The sequence below is a fragment of the Thamnophis elegans genome, chromosome 4 (assembly GCF_009769535.1).
Source record: "Thamnophis elegans isolate rThaEle1 chromosome 4, rThaEle1.pri, whole genome shotgun sequence".
Taxonomy (NCBI): domain Eukaryota; kingdom Metazoa; phylum Chordata; class Lepidosauria; order Squamata; family Colubridae; genus Thamnophis; species Thamnophis elegans.
The window spans coordinates 68,217,192-68,229,773 of record NC_045544.1 but is presented as its reverse complement, the minus strand read 5'-3'; the positions used below and the strand labels follow the sequence as shown (position 1 = coordinate 68,229,773).

At 37.5% G+C, this 12,582-nt stretch overlaps 1 protein-coding gene across 1 annotated transcript in view; it reads left to right on the top strand.

Annotated features, from left to right (window-relative positions):
- LYST (lysosomal trafficking regulator) overlaps positions 1 to 12,582 on the top strand; it is a 107,023-nt gene that overhangs the window by 61,948 nt on the left and 32,493 nt on the right. Inside the window, exons 31-41 of the mRNA XM_032216001.1 lie at positions 713 to 919; positions 2,795 to 2,971; positions 4,090 to 4,166; positions 4,758 to 4,946; positions 5,715 to 5,860; positions 5,945 to 6,041; positions 6,697 to 6,758; positions 8,683 to 8,738; positions 9,201 to 9,353; positions 10,902 to 11,146; positions 11,302 to 11,368. Of these exons, the coding sequence (XP_032071892.1) occupies positions 713 to 919; positions 2,795 to 2,971; positions 4,090 to 4,166; positions 4,758 to 4,946; positions 5,715 to 5,860; positions 5,945 to 6,041; positions 6,697 to 6,758; positions 8,683 to 8,738; positions 9,201 to 9,353; positions 10,902 to 11,146; positions 11,302 to 11,368 (1,476 nt within the window). The remainder of the gene's footprint in view (positions 1 to 712; positions 920 to 2,794; positions 2,972 to 4,089; positions 4,167 to 4,757; positions 4,947 to 5,714; positions 5,861 to 5,944; positions 6,042 to 6,696; positions 6,759 to 8,682; positions 8,739 to 9,200; positions 9,354 to 10,901; positions 11,147 to 11,301; positions 11,369 to 12,582) is intronic.

Sequence of the window (12,582 nt, the reverse complement as noted above, 5' to 3'; positions counted from 1 at the left end):
TCCACGGTAACAGGGATGGCGGTGGAGAGGGTGACAGCTGTACCTCTTCACCAAAGTCCCAGTTTCTCAGGTGGCCCCTTGGGAAAATTAATTGCCCACCCCCTTTATAGACAGACAGTTCTTCCTTTTTTATTTTCTCACATCACTTTTAACCAAACAATGGTACTCATCCTTTTAGGCTCCATGGACTGGCTGCCGGGGGCGGGGGGGGGGGGATGGTTTTGCACGTGCAACCTAATCCTGCATATGTGCAAATAAAGCTTTGCATGATTGGCTGCTGCTTGTGCACCCCATTCCCAATAGGCCATGGACCGGTACTGGTTCACAATCTTGGTATTGGGGAACTCCGCTATAGAGTACCTATTGGAATGTGTCAATATACCTGCCTGAGGTGCAGTAGACTTTGAATAGGAATAAGCAGGTAAATAACAGTTTACATATTGCACATTATTTTAATACAGACTGTACAGAATCACAACTTTCTAAGTTTTCAGTCTAACTAGAATAAATGTTTTGTTGTTTGGAATTCTTCTGGATGTTTATGGTTTATGTCTACCAAGGTGTGATATGTATCTTTGTAAAAAACAACAACAACCCAACCCTTTAAGAGTACTTCATTTTAATCAAATGCTTGTATTGTATTAGTCATGTGTTTTGTTCCTAGATGAGAAAGAAGAATCTTGGGAGATAACTTAATTTTTCTCATGCCTAGGGCACTTCCAGATTAAGCACCCCCAAGCAGCAGTGGAAGAAAATTCTCTTGTCTTGTAAGGATACTTTTCGAGTACAGCTTGGACGACTCCTTGTGCACGCTTTGTCTCCAACACGCACTTTGCAAGAACGAAAGCACACTTTGGAATTCTTACATGAAATTAACCACCAGGAGATTTTGCGAGAGTGTTTAAGTACAACTTTGCAGGTAAGGATTCTAGTGCTTTTAAAAACTAGAAGGGAGATTGCTTTAATTTCTTTTTCAAAAATTCAGATATTTAAGCTCTAGTATGGTTAAAATGCCCAAGCTCCATAGAGAGAGAGGCATTTGTTAATAGTCTGTTGTATGTATGAAAAATGATATTTTAGATTTCTAGTCCTACCAGTGGCTTTCTCTAGGTTTTTATTTATTCAACATAATCTTGATAAGAGGAATTTATATGGAAAAATGTGGTCTTAATAGATGATAGTTTTATCCTGTGAACTGACATACTTTGAACTAAAGTCACATTGTCAAAATTTGGAAGAAATAGGAAGTCACATGGGATTAAATTATTGCCTGAGGAAATTGGGCTTAAAATATAAAGTTCATTTGTAGTTGAGATTATTGCCTTGGATTGTACCTGGAGGCAAACAAAAAGCAACGCAGGTATTTCATACCTAATAGAGTATTCTTTTTGAGCTATACTGTGTTGTCATTAAATAAGTAACAGTGTTCTATATCAGCTACTTATTTTTCAGATCAAATGTGGTATAGCTGAGGCACCTATGGGGGATTTCCCCCCTTACAACTAATTATGACATTCCCCCACCCCCCATTCTCCATGACATGCCTTTAAGTAGTTCTTAACAGGATTGTTAATGGGAATATGATCTGGAAAATCAAGGTGAATTGAGAGCACTTCAGCATAGCAATAGAGAGCGCCTATTTATGCAGTCCCATTTAGCTCATTTCTGTTGACCCTGAAGTACAGTGGAAGCTCTTTTTCTGTATCTGAATTTCTTTTAGTTGTAAAGCAATGCTGTGCCATTGTGCTATGGTCTTTTGGTTAGTAAGTGTTTTAGTAGTTACGTCTGGTAAAAGAACCAATTCATGTTAAGAAACGGCCGTGGCCCATGTTTTGTTATCACCTTGCATCAATAATAATATGGACCTCTTGAAACTATCTTTATATAATAGGTTATAAAGACATTTAGGTATGACAAAGAGTTATGCGATCTCAGTGGAATTTTTGATACTGGTTTTGTGAATAGTAGATACATGTAATCCTTGATTTACAACAGTTTGTTTAGACACCATCCGAAGTTACAATAGTACTCTAAAAAGTGACTCATGACTGCTTTTCACACAATAAGTGCAGCATCTCCATGGTCACATGATCAAAATTCAAATACTTGTCAAGTGACTCAGATGTATGACGGGTTCATGTGATCACCCAGAGCACTGTAACTCCAGTGGTTATTATGCTGGGTCAGACGTTAGCAAGCTCGTGTTCAAGACCCGAGTGCTGCAGTGTGGCAGGGTGCGTCACTTCAGTTCCTTGATGGAGATATAAAAATAGCTCCCTGGGCGTTCTCCAGGCAACAGCGATGTCCTTGGCCAATCCTTTCAACCCAGAAGTGGCTTAAATGGTGCCTCCAATGCGAATGGGACAGGGATGTGATCACCTTTTGTGACCTTCTGACAAGCAAAGTCAATGGGGAAACCAGATTCACTTAACCACCGTGTTGTTAACAACTGCAGTGATTCACTTAACGGCTGTGGCAAAAAAGGTCGTAAAATGGGGCAAAACTTACTTAACTGTCTCCCTGACAGAAATGTTGGGCTCAAATGTGGTTGTAAGTCGAGGACTACCAGTATTAAGTTACAGTATATAATCATCTATGTTGCTTCAGCTTTAAAAGGCTTTAACTATGTTGCACAAGGAACTGTTGTTCAAATGGCACAAACTCTAAAATCTATTTGTGTGCATAATCATGTTGAATATGCTTTGAATAATTATAAAATATGTAAATGAGTATTTTTATCTGATTTTTTCCCTATAGTCCTTAATTTGTAACTGTATTATTATTATTATTGCAGCATGGGCCTAAGTTGTCACTGTATTTATTTGAATTAATGCATGATCATAAAGATGAATTAACCAAAGAAGAACAGATATCGGTTGGAGCATTCATGACCACATTAAAGCTTTGTGGGTACAAATACATTCCTCTCAATGCTCCACCAAAACCTGACCTCATAAAAGCAATGGAAGAGGTATGTAAATCTACAGAATATACTGTATCACTTAATTACATTTATATCATTAACATATTTGCAAAATTAGATATGGGGCATCTATTGAAATTCCCATTTCAATAAGAAGTTAAACAATTCTGCATTTTCATATCAATACGAACACTGAGATTCATGCAAAGACACATTTTTCTCCAAATTATGAACTACAATTGTCTCAAAAAGAAATATGTGTAAAAATGAACATACTAGGAAAAGATTTGCACAAAACCCCATAGTTTTGGAAAAATAAGGGAAGGAAATTAATTGAAGAAAATTGTTTGCAAAAAGTACATATACTGCTGTAGGAAAATTGCATGCAGATATGCAAAACTAATGATAAATGTATATGTGTGTAATGTCTTCACTGTAATTTGGAGCTTCTCTGTCTCAGTAAATGTATTTCTCGAGGGGAAAAAAAAACTGTCTCTGTTTAGTTGTTTTGGCATGCAATACCCTATAGCAGTGTTGGCAAACCTTTTCAGCACTGAGTGTGCGGGAGCACCAGAAACTGAAAGACTCGGAAAGTGCATGTGCATGTGCGTGCCGGGAAGCTGAGCTTCCAGTTTCCGGCATGTGCATGTGCACTGGTCACCTGGTCTTCTGGTTTCTGGCATGCATGCGTGCATAAAGACCAGCTGGCATGCCAGAAACCAGAAGCTCAGCTTTCCTGCGCATGCATGCATGCCAATCGGCTGCTCTTCTACTTTCTGGTGCTCCTGTGCATGTGAAGATGCACCCTGGCACTTGGAAGAGCAACGGGAGATGTTGGCATCCCTGGAGAGATGGCTCTGTGTGTCACCTCTGACATGTGTTCCATAGGTTTCTCATCCCAGCCCTATAGCGGTGTCCTGAGGAAAGGAGTTGAAACACTTTATGTCCAGGATGTGAGAGGTCAGCCTTCCTTCTGACCCATGCAATATACAGATCTTCCAAGGAAGGCAGGCTGGTTGCAATTGTTCTTTCAGCAGTCTTAACTATCTGTTGAAGTCTGTACCTGTCCTAGTTGGTTGCTGTACCAAAGCACTGTGTTTGATACGGCAGCAATATTAAGAAAATAGATGAAATAGTGAATCACTTTTTTTTAAACTGCTTATCAGGACCATAAGAAATACATGGGTGAAGAAGAGGTGAATAAAGCTGCTTGGGAAAAGATAATGGCCAACAACTGGCAAACGTAAGTTGCTACTGCTTTTACTAATAATAAAAATATATGCTGCCCTCAGCCCTTGAACCTTCATCAAGACAGGCACCAGTCTAGTTTACTTCCCTCTGAAGACATTGTTGCACTGTGCTTTTTTTTTTCTTTTTAATCTCTGTGCAGCTTGGCAAACGCATGGAATAGAAAAAAACTTACAAAATGCCATGTGCTTCATTATTATACAATGTGGGACGGAAGAGTCAAACAGCATAAAATTGCTCTTTCTAGCATCCAAGGTCTTCTCTTTTTAACCATGTCTTTTCACAGTAGGATAGCTTCAATGCCATGCTATGGAATTAAATTATGGTTATAGCCAGCATTATCTTAGAAGTTGGTGATTTGAGAAGTTTCTTCTGAATCCTACAATCCATTTTGAATCCTAATTTGAAAAAAAAATCTTACTTTAGAGGAGACGTTTTGGGGATTGGTTAAACTAAAAGAGAAGAACAGGAAAAAAAGCATTTCCTTATAAATGGAAAGTCCCAGCTACAAATTGATACAGTGCTTGCTTTGTTTGTTCCTTAATGTAAATGGTGCTGTTCTTTTAAATTGGTTATTTCCATTTAGTCTGTTTCAGCGCTTGGATGCAAAGTCAAAGGAGATTTCTAAAATTGCAGGGGACATCACTCAGGCTGCCTCTCTGTCCCAGGGAATGGAAAGAAAGAAGGTGATTCAGCACATCAGGGGGATGTATAAAACAGACTTAAGTGCCAGCAGACACTGGCAGGAGCTCATTCAGCAGTTTACACATGATAGGTAAGCAGCTACCTTTCTACTTTTCAAAAAATTAATGGCTGCTGTTATTGCTTAATGAGAAAAAAAAATCTGAGATAGCTGTTCCCATTTGTGAAATAGAATTTGATTCACATTCAGATTTGCATTTTAGAAGAGCGTTGCAAACATTCACTTGAAACGCTGCTTTTATTTCTTTTAAAAGAAGCAAACTCTGCAATTCTTCAGAATCGGTACAGGATGAGACTGCTATAAGCTAAATAACCTTTTCTCTGTAACAACCTAAAAATTTGGTCAAGTTATAGTAATATAAAATGTGTGTGTGTGTGTGGGGGGGATCTCATCTATTTCATTCCAAATTAGTGTATCATTGAGGCAAGCAGATCAAGCTGATTTATTTGGCCTTCAAAATTATCATCTCCAGTTTTCTCTTTCCTGAGGGATTGACTGTTTCTTACCGTGCTTAGCAAAATTGCATATGTAATTTCTTGAATTTCTTAATTTCTTGAAGCTCATTAGAATGGAATTGTTGATGTATAAAGTGAAATTGGAAAGGTACAGACCCTCTGCCTACCTGCACCTGCCACTGCTTACTCCAATGCTTCTACTTGGGTGGGATTGAATTGAATATTTTATTTGGCCAAGTTTGATTAGACACAGAAGTAGAGAAGCACTCAGTGTACTTGCAAGGCAACAGAGAAAATAATAATAATGCCAATAAAAGCGTGAACTGAATAAGATAATTAATATATTATAATACTGCAGCCACACTCTATGGGTTGATTTCTGCAGGGCTCTTTGGTATGACCCTACCTCCTACCCAACATCTTGGCAGCTGGACCCAACCGAAGGACCTAACAGAGAGAGACGCCGCTTGCAGAGGTGCTACTTAACAATTCCAAATAAATACCTCCTCAAAGACAGACAAAAATTGGAAGGTAGGTTATAGTATTCTTTATGAGTCCAGTTACTTTCTCTAAAAAAAATTAAACCGTAAATGTTTTGTTTTTGTTTCTTAATAGAGATTCTTAAGCTCCCTCTGGCCTACCTGTTTGAAGACAAAACACATTCATCTCACTCTTCTACAGTGAAAGACAAAGCTGCCAGCGAGCATATAAGGTCAGTTCTCCGGAAAGGGGGTTTGTGAAAAAAGTAACATAATGCAGGGTCATCAGTATTTGTACACAGGATGCTTAAGAATCATCTGTCTAACTAGAAAGCTTCTCACAAGTTAGGCCTGAGTTATAGAAATATGACCGCATGTTGAACAAGTAAATGGAGAAGCAAGTAGGGGGGAGATCAGGCTAACTTAATTGACAAGAGGAGGGCTCAGTTATTACCACATACATATATTTTTTATGTATTTAGCCTGTGTTAGTAATGCAATTCATTGGACTTAACTGTTTACATTTCCTCCCCTCCCCTTGTATTTATGTAGGTATTTTCCCTCCCTCCCTCCCTCCCTCTCCCTCCCCCCCCTCTCTCTGTGTATGTATGTATATGTATATCCTGTTAATATCTAAGGAATAGATTATAATACAAAAGAACGTTTACCATAATAAAACTATTAGGTTTGAACCCAAACTATGGGTTGCATGGATCCCATCAGCCAGTCTCTACATCTCAGAAGAAAGGAGGTGGTAGAAGAAATAGGAGGGCGAAGGAAGAAGTATTCTGCCTGTAAATTTCACTTGTGATAACTAGGATTTACCATTCTTGATTTTATATTACCGTAGTATTTGAATTTGTCATATTTTACTGTATCTCTTTGCAGAGTTAATCGAAGGTGTATAAATGTGGCCCCCTCCAGAGAGACCCCTGGTGAATTGTTACTAGGTAAATCTTTTACTCTTAATTCTGTATTTGACCAAGCAATCTAGTTCTTATATACAGGCAGCCATTTTGAGATGAGTACTTTTGATACCTGCAAAAATTGCAAATCTAGCTGTTTTCTTCTGAATAACAGCCAGGGGATGCATACTGCTGTAGTCCATACATATAACTTAACCTGTAGGAATTTTTCCATACTTTCAAAAATCACCTTCATCTCAGTCTTAAAAACAGTTTTATTAGAGAGGAATGATAATAGGATCAAAGTAGCATGATGATGATCTTTTTGAGGTGAGCGATAGTCTCACTTCTGATTGGGTTGCTGTTGATCAGAAGGGAAAATGCTTTTAATGTTGGGTCATATTTGGCACTTAGTGAATAACTTTATTTCTAAATGCTAACTAGTGCTTTTTCTTATAAATGTGCAACTTTAAAATGTCAGATTTGTCATTGAGGCTGAGAATAGTTGGCAACCAAATAAGTACAAACTGCTTAAGTGAGACTTGTTTTTAGATTAGATTTGGGTGATTATTTTCTTTTGTTTTCCATTCTTTTACTACCTAAACTGTTTTTATCTTGTTTGTTGCCTGTTTCTTTGCTTATGAGTAATAGTAACAGAACTAGATTCTCTGTCTAAAAGCTAAAGGGTAAAACTCCATATTTGGTAGAGTTAATACCTTCTTTTCATTTATGAATTCTGCTACAACAGAATTATATTTTACAAATTTAAGTTTTAAAGTTGTTATCAATATATTTCATTTTTATTTATCACACTTCAAGACTGGCTGACTCTTAACAACTCTTGGCAGTTTACAAAATAAAAGACAATATACATAGTATAAAAGAATTGCTAATAGTGTTTTTGCCATCCATTAGTCCAAAATGCAGTGGTGTATGGGCAGTGATGGGCATACTTGACTATGCCAATGTGACTCCTCTGCTTTGTAAGCTGCACTACTTTACCAGTACTCTTTCAAGTGTGATTCAAGGTACTGGTATGGAGTCTGCCCAGCTGGAATGAGCTGAAACAGTCCTGAAAGGGTACTGGTAAATTAGTGCAGCTTACAGAGTAGGAAGGGTCTATGACAATTCACCATGGCCAACTCACCACGTCCAACTCGCCATAGCCAACTTGTCTGGTCAACTTGCTGCAGGACAACTTGCTGTGGCCAGCTCGCCATGGGACAGCTCGCTATAGGACAAGAGTTACACTAGTATCAAAGAAATGGTGGAATAGAATTATTAAAGAAAGGAAGGAAATGGAGGAACAGAATGAAATGTGAATGACAAAAATCAAATTTTTTAAAATTTATTTTAAATAATTAAATTAAATTGTTAAATTGTCCCATGGCATGCTGACCATGACAAGCTGTCCATGGCGAGTGGGCCGCAGCAAGTTGGCTGTGGTAAGTTGTCCCCTTCCGCTATGGAATGAGATTCCACCCCCCCCCCCAAAAAAAAATATCTGTGTGACTCCCATCCTGCTAGCCTTAAAAATCTGACTTTTCTCCCAAGCGTGGGTTAAGGTGGTTGGAACATTTTTTGGATTGATTGATTGAATGATTCATTCATCCATTCAAAATATTTATATTGCTGCCCATCTTCTAACCAAATTTGGTAGTTCTTAATCAAAAATATCAAAACTATAAAACTAAACACATTAAAACATTAAAAACAACACGTGTTGGGTTGTAAGCCATTTGCCAATGGTTCTTGTTCTCTTTTATGATTTTATTATATTGTGTTTTGTATATTTTTTGCTTTTATTGTACATGCCTAGAGTCATTTTGGAGATGGGTAATACCTAAGTTTAATAAATTAAACTTATTTTTATGTCAGTCTTTTGATATAACATATAGGTTAAATATAATCCATGATAACTCTCAATGTATAAATTAAAAATATTTCTTAAATATGTTTCACTTTGCAGGCAAATGTGGAATGTATTTTGTGGAAGACAATGCTTCTGAAATTATTGAAAATTCAGTAAGTAAAAGTTTTGAATTGTTTTTAAATCATTCTTTAAAATATGCTTATGCAGATTTAGTTATGATTCAAGCAAAACCTATAATATGTAAGAATCCTAGGAATTCAGACATTTTTATGTGATTTGTTGAAAGAAAATTTAAAACATTAGTTAGGTAAATTCCATAAGTAGACTTTCTCTGGCATCTGAAAGTATTTAAGTTAGTTAGATGTGTTTGTTACTTATTTAAAATGCATGGAATAGCTGTATTGATTAACACTGACATTTGCCATAAAATATCAAATAAAACAATAATAATAAGAATTTATGCATCCTGTAAAATGAAAAAAAAATAAAATGAAAAAAAAAACTGTAGCAAAAATATCAAAACATTAAAATATTTCCATGTCAAATAAGTACATTCCGGGTTTTATTATTATTATGAAGAAGCTAATTGCTTTAATATGATGAATTTTCTCTAGGGTTTTCAGGGAGAAACTGAGCCAGCATCATTTTCTTGGACATTTGAGGAAATCAAAGAAGTGCACAAGCGTTGGTGGCAATTAAGAGACAATGCTGTAGAAATATTTTTAACGAATGGCAGAACGTTACTATTAGCTTTTGACAACACAAAGGTAGGTATGCTTGATTACTATACAGCAGTGCTGGATGGAACTTTGTGTAATTTTGTTTAATATGCATGAAAATTTACGAAGGAAATCAAAAGGAGTCCAGGCAGAGAAAAACTGAGCAGTAAAGCCATCTCTGAATTCCAACCTTTGCATGTATGTCTGGGAAAGGAACAATTCTTTGCTAAAACCCAGGCATCCTGAAGAAATTACTGCAATCCAGTAGATGGAAAGTCTCATTTTTGATCATAGGTATACTGTGTGTCATAGAAGATATCCCATGTCTCCCTCCAGAGGTTAGGAGGTTATATTCTGCCCCCAAGGTTACCCATACCAATGTATAGCAAGAAGTATTTAAAACCAGTCTATTAATATATACTTTAAAAGATCACAAGAGAAAAGAAATGATCATGGTTTAATTCAGATGATATTATATTGAGAGATTATAGTAGAAAAGTTCCATAGATGTCATAGTGATGGCATTTTATGTGATACTATGAACAATCCCAAAGGTGCTTTTTCAAGAGGCAACTGGACATTTCTGTTTTTTCTTTGAAGACATTTTGCTTCTCATCCAAGAAGCTTCTTCAGCTCTGACTGGATGGTGGGGACTGGAAGAATTTATACTCCTTGCAGACAGCTGGTCTTTTGCATTCTTTTAACTAAATGCCTCAATGACTCACTAAAAGAATGCAAATGATCAGCTGTCTGCAAAGATTATAAATCCTTTCATTTTCCACCTTCCAGTCGGAGCTGAAGAAGCTTCTTGGATGAGAAGTGAAATGTCTTTAAATAAAAACCAGAAAGTTCAGTTGCCTTTTGAAAAAGCACCTTTGGGACAATAAAGACCTGGATTACTGAGAATCTCCATAGACATATAGCACGAACAGGTTTGTGCATGTATAGGTAGTCCCCAACCTATAGCCATTCATTCAGCGACAGTTCAGAAATAACAACAGGACTAAACAGATGGTGGTTATGACTGGTCCTCAACCTTCCAGCCACCCTAGCAACCCCACAGTCACGTGATCATGATCTGGGCACTTGACAACCAACTCACACTTAGAACTGTTTGCAGCTCTCCACAGTCACGTGATTGTCATTTGCAGCCTTCCCAGGACCTCCGTAGGGAAGCTGACGGAGAAGCTTGCAAGTTGCTGAGATCAGTCTCCCTCATATGCACACCCTTCCCTGGCCCCTCTGTGCTTGTGCCACACTGGTCACTCACACATCATTGTGCAGTCTTGTGCACCTTCCTCAAGTCGTGCCACACTTTTGTTCCCTTTTACGGCTGCATTGCAGTGACAGAAATTCTGGTCCTAATTGCCATTGTAAGTAGAGGACTTTTACCAGTACGCAATTTATCTTGGAAAGAAGACAAGCATCTATTCATGAGACTACATATCAAAAGGTGAATGAGGCATGAAGATATGTATGTATTACTCTGGCTACAGTTCTAAAATAAACACATGACTGGTCAAGTATATTGAAAATGTGCATTTCAAAAAATTCATGATTTAAGACTTGGTAGAAATTTTCTTTGTTTCTTTTTAGGTGCGGGATGATGTGTACCACAATATTCTAACAAACAATCTTCCTAATCTCTTGGAGTATGGCAACATTACTGCGTTGACCCATCTGTGGTATACTGGACAGATCACTAATTTTGAATACCTCACTCATTTAAATAAACATGCTGGCCGTTCCTTCAATGATCTCATGCAGTATCCAGTATTTCCCTTTATACTTTCTGACTATACTAATGAAACATTGGACTTACATGACCCATCTGTTTATAGGTAAAAATATAATGGCTTGCTTTTTAAAATGATTTACTAGATATACCACTTTCTGTAAAATTCACATATGCTAGTGGGAAAAAAATCAATTAGATTGCATTGTTGTGTTCCTTACGTTCTGGAATTGACTAATTGTAATATTGGTATAATTTCAGAAATTTGATCAAGCCAATAGCTGTACAGTCAAAAGAAAAGGAAGATCGTTACGTGGACACTTACAAGGTACTGAAATATTTCAGTTCATATCATTCATATTTTTAATCAAAGAGGTGAGAGACAGAGAACAGTATTAAACCATGAATGCCTTGTGTTCTGCTAACTGCCTGCTTGATTATTCAAATGTGCAAAAGGGAATAAAATATTCAATAATCCTCCTCATTCTAGTTTTGGATAAGAGATAATTGTCTTCGCAAGTGATCACAAGCTTGTTGTGGGAGCCACTTTTCTTTGTTGCTACAGTTTAGAGTCCAACCAATTTTGAGTCTGATGAGTTAGTTTCAATTAATTGCTGCTTTGGTAATAATATTACTAAGTAATCTATGAAAAAATAAATGATTTTACGTACTCAGCAGCTGAAGAAAACTTTTTCAGATTTCCTCTTTGTGACTGTCTTGAACGAAATGGTCACTGCATGATGTCTTCACTGACACTATCAATGGTCTCTTTAGTCCTGATAACAACCAATTTTCATATCTGAGTTTTAATCTGTTTTATCTAAAGGCAATTACTTTTTTAATTTTCATTTTGATCATGTTGATTAATAAATTGATTTTTAAATTATCAGTCCAAAGATATGATTAAGTAATTAGTTCACTATATTGCTAATTTAAATAGCAGCACTGCTTTAGTATTGCACATGAATCACTTATGACCATTTGAAGTTATGATGGACTTCCCCAAGGCTACATGTCCTGGATTCAAAGTTCTGAAGACTTCCCCCTGCCCCCACTCCCTCAGTCACCTGATTGCATTTGGGGCACTCAGCAACCAGCCTCTATTTATGGCCCTTTGAAGCGTCCTACGGTCACATGACTACAGTTTACAATATTTTTTTGCCAGAAAGCTATGTTTACTTCCTAGTTCTCAGCAAAAAAAATGCCTGTTAGAGAGAATCGATTCGCTTAATAACCACCCCATTTGCTAAATGACCACAATTGTAAAATCAGGCAGTCTAAGGCAGTGATGACTAACCTTTTTGCCGTCACATGCCAAAAATGCGCACACCCACAATGAAATGCATGTGTAAACCCCTGTGAGTGACCTCCATGCATGCACACGTGACCCCCATGCATATGCACATGACTCCCGTACATGCACATGTGGCCCCCCTGTGTGCGCTCTGCCCCCACGCATGCATGTATGACCCCCCCACACGCGGACCCCACCCTGCATGCATGTGTGCACATCTTTCGCATGCCCCCTGGCCCCTGCCCCCT